The sequence below is a fragment of the Leptinotarsa decemlineata genome, unplaced genomic scaffold (genome assembly GCF_025532065.1).
Source record: "Leptinotarsa decemlineata unplaced genomic scaffold, Ldec_3_MD MMD2_tig00000218_RagTag_RagTag, whole genome shotgun sequence".
NCBI lineage: Eukaryota > Metazoa > Arthropoda > Insecta > Coleoptera > Chrysomelidae > Leptinotarsa > Leptinotarsa decemlineata.
Genome location: NW_027412545.1, coordinates 945077 through 953971, shown reverse-complemented (window position 1 = coordinate 953971; position 8895 = coordinate 945077). Strand labels below are relative to the sequence as shown.

The 8895-nt window shown below is 31.0% G+C and overlaps 1 protein-coding gene across 1 annotated transcript; it reads right to left on the bottom strand.

Annotated features, from left to right (window-relative positions):
* Positions 1-988: 988 nt before the first annotated feature.
* On the bottom strand, positions 989-8555 carry LOC111513990 (uncharacterized). The gene is made up of 5 exons (XM_074173190.1): positions 8399-8555; positions 6055-6202; positions 3958-4155; positions 3053-3167; positions 989-1242 (listed from the first exon to the last, which is right to left on the bottom strand). The coding sequence occupies exons 1-5, from the start codon at positions 8448-8450 to the stop codon at positions 1051-1053; spliced, it is 705 nt and encodes a 234-aa protein (XP_074029291.1). The 5' UTR covers positions 8451-8555; the 3' UTR covers positions 989-1050.
* Between the last annotated feature and the right edge of the window lie 340 nt (positions 8556-8895).

The window sequence follows — 8895 nt, the reverse complement described above, 5'->3', positions numbered from 1 at the left end:
ATTGTAGATCTTTATTACTCACAACTTCAACAGTATCCATCAACATATCGCATATATTTATGAATTCAACTCAAAAAAAGTATAAAATAAGCACTAACAAACAATACTGAAAATTATGTACCTAATCTCCATTTTCAATTCCATTGTCTTGAATGGATACTTGATGGAACTCCATATCAAAACTCAATAACATATAAAAGGTTATCAAAATCACGACACGAATTTTGCTATACGGTAGCTTTCTCAATCAGATTTCAATCATTGGTAATTCATGATCACTTTAATGAAATGAATAAAAACACTTACCATTAGTTGATTTTATTCATACGACCGGTTTCGAGTTTGACCCCATTATCAGTTTTATACCTACTAGATAATGGGGTCAAACTCGAAACGGTCATATAAATAAAATCAACTAGTGGTAATTAGACAAAAGTGTTTTTATTCATTTCATTAAAGTGATTTAATCATTTACTGTGAAACACGTGACGTCGTTTTGTAAAACTTTCATTATGGAAATCAAAATAATTCTCACTAGTGAGTTTAAATGATTTTGATGTTTTTCAATTCAGTAACAATTTTCAACAATTTTAGTTGTGACACTGTTAGTTTCAGTTTGGTGAAACAAATGAAAACACTTTTGTCTAATTTCCACTAGTTTATTTAATTTTACGACCGGTTTCGAGTTTTATCACACTATCAAGTATAAAAATTAATTGATACCATAGTATAATGATGAATTATACTATGCTAGTACATTTGAAATCCAAAAACGGGGTTATATAGGGAGTTGCTAAGTAAGCCGAATGGGGAGGAAATTAAATAAACATAAGTGTCAATTATAAGGATTCAACACTAGATATTTTTCAAATCACCGGAGTTATCAAACTTATGAATTCAAGAGTGAAGACCTACATAAATTGAGTTGCTCGTTTATGGTTATATATGATTATCATATGATCGCTATGATTGTAATGAGATATGGATATTGTAGTAAAATAATGTTTATTCATTATTCATTAACTGAAATTTACATTTTCAAATTACATCTCAGTTGTTCCTACAATATTCCAAAATCTTATCGATCCTTTCGTTATGTTGGAACCAGACAGTGTTCAATCTTGTCTTCAGTCGGTCTCCAAGAGCATTTCCCATGCTTCCACTGTCGAGGAACGCTTTAACTAATCCACTCATTGTATTAGAAACTGCATCACCGAAAATTCCAAGACCGGTGAAATCGAACTGAAAGTATAATATTTTAGTCAATGTAGTGCAGATAATTCAGGCAAAATTACAAATTTCTCTTAGAAATGCCTTCAAATCTCAAAGGGGTCAACAACATTATATTTTCCTCATATTATATATTCTCCATATGAAAACAAAATATAGCTACTACCCACATTAAATCAATAAATTATTCTCAAAAAAAATTCTTGAACTCAGGACCTGGGTAGAAACTGATATACTTTTGTTTCGGAACTCATTGGATATTTTTTGAAGTATTCGGAATTTCAAAAAGAAAATGGAGATGAAATGGAAAAAATATTACTCAAATAATAATTTACAATGACCGTAATATTGAAAACTCTCCAATAAATTGTATTAATGGTCGATAATATCGGCTAGTTCTTTCTGATATTCATTGTTTGTAACATTCTTTTGCAAAAAATTGCTTGTCTTCAAAGATCCAGTACCTCACATTTGCGTGAAATATGACAAACTGCCTCTACTCTTCTGTTACATCAAGTAAATCTTCGTTGTTCAATGGACATTGTACAGTGAGTAGCAAAAACATTATTCAAAGGTTTTTCTGTTTGTAGTCCCAGATGTTTGTTATGATTTGATTTTGGTACCCCGACGGATTATTCAGATCTGTTATATGACATTAATAATCTGTGTATAGGATACTCATCAGCTCTTTTTATTTTTCATGATTTCTGTATATTCTGGTTGCCAGTAGAGATCCATGACATTTCCCGAGCAGTCTCTTTTCCACTTTTAGGTTCAACAATTACAAGAGTGCAGTCCAAACCCTTGTAAGAATTTTGATCTATCAGGGAGTATCTCCAATTTCAAATTTTATTACCAAATTTCGTCAGACCCTTCCAGGCATGTACCTCTGCATTGTTGAAGTAATACAGTATCAGCAAGTTGTATAATTGAGTTTAATAAGTCAATCTCCAAATCTACAGCAGGACCTTCAGTTATACGTTTTTCCAGGAAAAATGTGTTAGAACTTTACCGTATTTGATTTTGAATTATGTATTGTAACCTTAAAGTCCTTCGAAAGAATCTAGAGTCTAACACTGTTCAGCCTCCTGAGTCTCTCATCCATCTCAGATCTTCATTGAATCGGATAATATTCCTGACTGTGGAACAATGGTCGTTGTACTTAGATGAGAGCTTTCTGTGATTGGTCTTCATGAACTTTTAGACTATACGATCTCTCATTTCGACGACTAGATGTTATAAAGTGTTTAGGTCCGCACATTAATTTTTCAGGGGGTTCAAAAATATATGTTCGTTTGGAAATTTATATGATGATGAATCAAAAAATTTTCTCATCAGACATATTCTGAGATAGAGGGGTGAGAATTCAGTTGAATTTGATAGAAATCATTTCTAACTAAATATGGGACAATTTTTGTTGTGCGTAGATAATAACTTCCTGTGATTGATATTTGTAAACTCTTTGACTATCCGATCCCTTATTTCAGCGACTAGATCTTACATAGTTTTCAGTTCTGCATATTCGATTTTTAGGGGTTTCGAAAATATATGTTCGAAGTATGAGACCCACCGACTGGTAGTTTATATGGCGATGATCCAAAAAATTTTCACATCAAACATTTTCTGAGATAGAAAAATAACAATTCCGTTGAATTCGATAGATAACATTTCTGTATTAAGACAATAACACTGAAATCGTGCTAGAGATATTGTTCACAAAGTAGTGGAATAAGTATAAAATTTGTTAACTGTTACTGATACAAACACACAGACTTCTTCGGTAATGTGACTTACATATGAATAGAGGACAAAGATGACTCAGATTCACTTTGTCAGCATTCCAGTTCAAAGTGAGTTCTTCAATTCCTTCTGTTAGATTGAAACCTGGTTTGGTGAAATTGACTTCACCACTCCATGAGGTGCTGGCTAAGGTGACACTGTAAGAAATGAATTTGATCTATACATATGATTTGATATATTGTTATTTGAAGTTGAGAATCTCAGCTTTATATCACATAAAGGTGATATGAAGCTTAATAATAAATCACGTGCATTAGCGCAACATTCTATAGAAGCAGGATATAAACCAAATTACTCTAATATCAAAGTTTTACATACAGAAAAAAATATTTCCAAACGCCTTTTTCTTGAAATGGTTGTAACTCTTCTAATTGTATGAATGAGAGAACTGGCATTGATAATCTCAGCAGTATATACAGTAATAGTTCACATTTATGTGAAGGTATGACATTTGTCAAACCAAAAAAATCCATTAATGTTTTCTTCTTTCTTTCGTCGATTTTTACCGTAAGTATGATATGTAATTTTATTCATTGGCAGTAAAAAACCCATAACTAAATAAATTATTGGCTTTCCACTAGAAGCCGTTATTATATATATATATATATATATATATATATATATATATATATATATATATATAGATATATATATATATATATATATATATATATATATATATATATATATATATATGGCAAAGTCTCATTTGCCATATATATATATATATATATATATATGGCAAATGAGACTTTGCCGAGAAAATAGCTCATCATATATATATATATATATATATATATATATATATATAATATATTTATATTCTACATTCATCTACAAAACTCTGGGGTTTTCAAAGTTGACATTAGGTTCCAAGGAACGTGAAACAAAGATATTGAATCGAGATATAAAAATATTATAACTTACTTCAAATATCCGGCAACCTTTCCAGGAATCAAAGCCACATTTGTTTCAAGACTGTACTCTGAAAGAAACTCGAATCTTGGCCACCAGAGTGTGTATTTAAGGATTGCATTTGAGTCACTGTCTTTACTGAATTGTTCAACATCCAGACTCCAGTGGGGAATTCCATACCATTTCATGTTGGTGACGTTCAATGTACCACTGCAAAAAGACATTATCATCATTATTGGTTATATTGCTGACTTCGTCAGGTGAAATCATTTTTGTTTCTAATTTGGAAGGTCTCAAAAGTGAATTGTTATTATTCGAGATGCATTCGTTATTTGTAGTTTGAGGTGAAAATGGTACGATCCATTGGATAAACTTGAAAATTATCTCATTCATGATAAGTTACACAATGCCTAGTGGACGAAAATCCAACAGCAAACGAGTAAGACGAAGTTCTCTTGTGTGCAGAGACAGGTGCGCCTGGCTATTTCCGGCGACATCTGCACCACATCATCATCAGCCAAAAAAAATTCTTCAAGACTTTCTTACCCTCCACGAATTTTTGGAGAGTGGCTAGATAGGCAACAGTAGAACTCTGCGTATTGTCAATTGCACAAAACAGGTTTATGCAAATTACTGGTCAACACTAAAAGTAACGGGATCCAATTTGTACCTACCAACCTGCTTCTGATATTTCCGTTTTCGTTACTGGTTCATGAATTTCACTAATGAAAAAACGTTTTCCATACTTCAGGACTTTTCAATGAAAAATCAGCATCGACAGGAGATTCATAAAATCTATTAACGATAACATAATGACAGATTTTCATATTCGTCTGGACGTTATTTCATTTTGATAATTCGGGTAATTGAATTGAATTCCTGATGCATATTATTGTGTCAATTGCTTCAAGGTTGGTTAAGTGCAGTACAACCGAAGAATTCAAAAAAGTTTGAAGGTGGTTGATAAATTTTTATGGTCATCACCCGAAGACGATACTAACAATTGAAACGTCGTGAAGTAACTTCGCTTGAAATCTTTCAATTTTAATTTTCATTTCTTGTGGATTGTTCAATTTCCAATTGTTGCTTGTACTCTATTTCATTGTAATTTCAGTCTTTCTTCTTGATATAATTGCTTTTTTCAGCTAATCTTTTTAATTATTTTAATTCTTTCAGGAATTTCAAATTATTTCATATCATATTAGACAATGGAAGTCCGAACTAATGAAATAATTCAAAAAGAGTTGAGTCAAATTTTTTTTCGAGTTAGTTGTGTTTAACTGAGACTTTAAAAGGGTTGTTTGGTTCAAAAAAGTCGAGTATCCAAGATTTGCACCGGTTATAATTCTCAAAATATTTCTTCAAACCACATCTGTAATATTCCAAAATTATTAACAAAAATTAACAAATCTATGATTATCACCTTGAAAGTAATTTTCATATTGGAGTCCCATGTAGTTACTACTATTATCAATTTTTGCATTCAGTACAACTCATAAGTTAGTGTGGAGTCTAGAGCAAATGAATATGTTTTGTTCAACTGAATTGTTTTACGATTCACGATATTGAAAACACATTCCATGTGTCGATCCTACTTTTTCATACCATGATTCATCAAATGAAATGATAATTACCACAGTTACCATTCACGATGATATGATAATAATAATGAAAATATCAGAACTTCTAGAATTTAATAATTGGCATTTTCTTATATCTGCTTGAATCTGCTAAAAGATCAGGAATATGAGATGAAAGTGAAAATCGTGATTCATTACAAAAAGTTGTAAGATACAATATTTATAAAAAAAAATTTTTAATTTGACCACAAAAATAATTTCCATAATGAATTTCTTTTCTATATGAAAAAGTGTATGAGATGATCATAATGTCTAATATATTCGCATGAAACTTAAAAAGACACTACCACCGAAAACATAAAAAGTTCATCCCACTGAAATATCATCATTCAGTATGGAGAAAATGAATTCATTACCCTGCACAATCAATTAAAAAGCAATTGAGTTCAATATGAATATTTTTCTGAAAATTCCTAAAATTTCATTGAAGTTATTTGTATCGTACATGGAAATAATATAAAGATATTACCTGGCAATGCCAATGTCTCCATGCCAAGATAGGTTGTGGTTAAAAACAAGAGGGTCATGAGGAGGAATGTGAACAGATGGAAGTCCAGTTATAATTACTTTTTTCAAACATGCTGCCAGTTTGATAGCAAGCTCTCTATCTGTAGCAGCTGTAAAATAAAATACATTATTATTCTTCAAGATGTTGCTTTCGATTATATATATATATATATATATATATATATATATATATATATATATATATATATATATGACAGAAGTGACATCATCTTTGAAAAATTTTCTTTTTCATAAATGCTTATTCAATGAATTTTATACAACATATAAATATTACATTTTTAACAGGTGATGATCAACTGTATTGTCAAACATGCGCCAAACTAACTGACTGTTATAAGGAAACAAGTATAGCTGAGGCACCAGTCAATCTAATAATAACACTGATGATATTCAAACAAGACTCAACCTCTAACGGAAGCAAGAAACTCTTTGGAAGGTTCGAAATAGATGAACATTTCAACCTAGTAGACCACTGTTATAATATTCATGCAGTCATTGTTCACTGTGGTTCTGGCGTTGAATGTGGTCATTATTACGCCTTGGTCAAAGAAGAAACGGACTGGTTTAAGTTTGACGATAGTCGTGTCACGAAGTGTTCTGGCGATGCATTGAATTTATTGGAGCCTGTGGAGACACCCTACATTTTTTTTATGAGAGAGAGGACATTGTTAGATCAAGATCTTCAGATGATGTGGTGCTGCAGGTTTTTCCGGGTTTTCCTGCAGCTGAAAAAGCAAATGCGCCACTGGAATCAATGAAGTCGCCGCGGAGCGCCAATTAATTTTTATTGTTGTATTTATTTTATTTTTAATGTCATTAATATACTATTACATATATCTAGGTATGTTTAAAATATAATTGGGATCACTTGGTGAGGTGTTAAAATAACGGTTTGGTGTTGGGCAGAAAACTCCATTATTATTCGTCTGTTCATATGTTCATATTATTATATGTCATATGTTATATATTATAAATTATATAAACAGACATTGAAAATCAAAGTATAATTCACAATTATTTATTAGACATAGATAAGTCTCGCTAATATTCTGAATTCAAAATTGTAGTTACACGTTGTATAGAATTTATTTATGAAATAGAAATATTTTCATTGATAATGCCATTCTTTGAACTTGTCTGACTGAAAGTACCGTTAAAGGTACATATGGATTCCTGTCTCAATTTTATGATTCAGACTTTTGTTCACAAATTACAACTGATATTAAAAGTTGTGGACTCAAACTACGTTTTACGATGAACTTTCCCTGAAATGCACCCGTGCAAAACTGGTGCGGATCACTACTTATTCATAAATCTGTGTGTTATAAATTATGTACGAGCCTAACATGAATGTTTTCATTTTTTCTGCTTACAGTGATTTTTTCTAATTCAGCTACATGCTTCCAAAAATTAAAAATGTATTTCGAAATTCAACTTTCTCTGACCAATAATTTTTCCTTAACATCATATTTCCATCAATTGTCAAAACGCATCATTCAAAGAATATTGGTTTAACACATAGCTAAAATTTTTATTTACAGTAGTTGTATAGCTACTCCAGACTTCACAAAATATCTCCTACCTGCGAAGATTCTTTTGATAACTTTGATATTAATAAAGTAGGTACTCTTTGATATATGTCCCAATCATTATGTTTTAATGTAATAGATGAAACTTCGACCATTTTGAATGATTCATTCTGATGTCAATCTTATTCATTCACATTGTGCTGTACCAAATAAGTATTTTTACCAGTTGGTATATTTTTGTATTTTTGAAGTTAAAATTTTCACTCTCCCATTCGAAATCCTTTCGATACAAAAGTAACATGTACATATTGATTTTAATTGTACGAAATGTAGCTAAATTATTTGGACCATAATAAAGAAGCGTTCCTTACCCCAAAATAATCAAAATCGACTCAGAAAATAAGGTAGGTACTTAGTGTATGTGAAATTTACGTGATACGGATACAATCATAATTCTCCCGTTCGGCTTTGTTTGCAGTAATCTAATAATGACAACTCTAATGATAATTGTCGTTGATTGCCAACAATAAAAAAATTTATGAATTGCTGAAGACCGGTAAGGTGCATTTTCCAAATCATGTAAAATACATTATTATTTATCGATTTTTCAGAATTAAAATGAAACGGGAGATGCAGAAGAGTGATAAAAACCTATGAGCTAAGCCGCATCTGAAGAATATTATGAAAAATGATATTGGTGACTTCAATAATTACGAATTGATATTCACAACTACTCAAATGAAAAGTTAGTTTTACCATTTGCGGTATATACCAGCGCAACAAAAGTGAGAAGTTTCAATAGTACCATTTTCAACTTCTAGTGATTTCTTCTTCAAAAGAAAACTGAAATGATTCGTAATGAATTTCGTTTATATAGCTCTTATATGCTTAGATATGAGTCTTAATCAGATATTGAAGTGGATCATGTGGAATGTTAGTGGAATGTTATTTAAAAATCACTATCATTTGAATTACTTCAACAAATGAAAAACACTTATTATTTCTGAAATGATAGAGTCGTGTACAGTTCCACAAAAAGTACAGAAAATGGAAAGTTGTAGCAACGACTTAGTCGAAGTCAAAACAGAAATTACCCAAAGTTTATATAAGATTCAGCTAATAGAGTTTTTGAAATCCTAATGAAAGCTATTCAGATAGCCGAGACCGTCAAGAAACTATCCATCATTTCACACAGAATTAACTTTAATATAATATGTGCTTATTTTCTTTGTCGACTAATATACTCAGTCAAT

Excerpts from the sequence above, each read along its gene's own strand:
- LOC111513990 (XM_074173190.1), bottom strand. The coding sequence starts at position 8,450 with ATGGTACTATTGAAACTTCTCACTTTTGTTGCGCTGGTATATACCGCA. Across the intron at positions 6,203-8,398 it reads GCTGGTATATACCGCAAATG|CTGCTACAGATAGAGAGCTT; the intron begins GTAAAACTAACT and ends TTTATTTTACAG. Across the intron at positions 3,168-3,957 it reads AAGGTTGCCGGATATTTGAA|TGTCACCTTAGCCAGCACCT; the intron begins GTAAGTTATAAT and ends CATTTCTTACAG.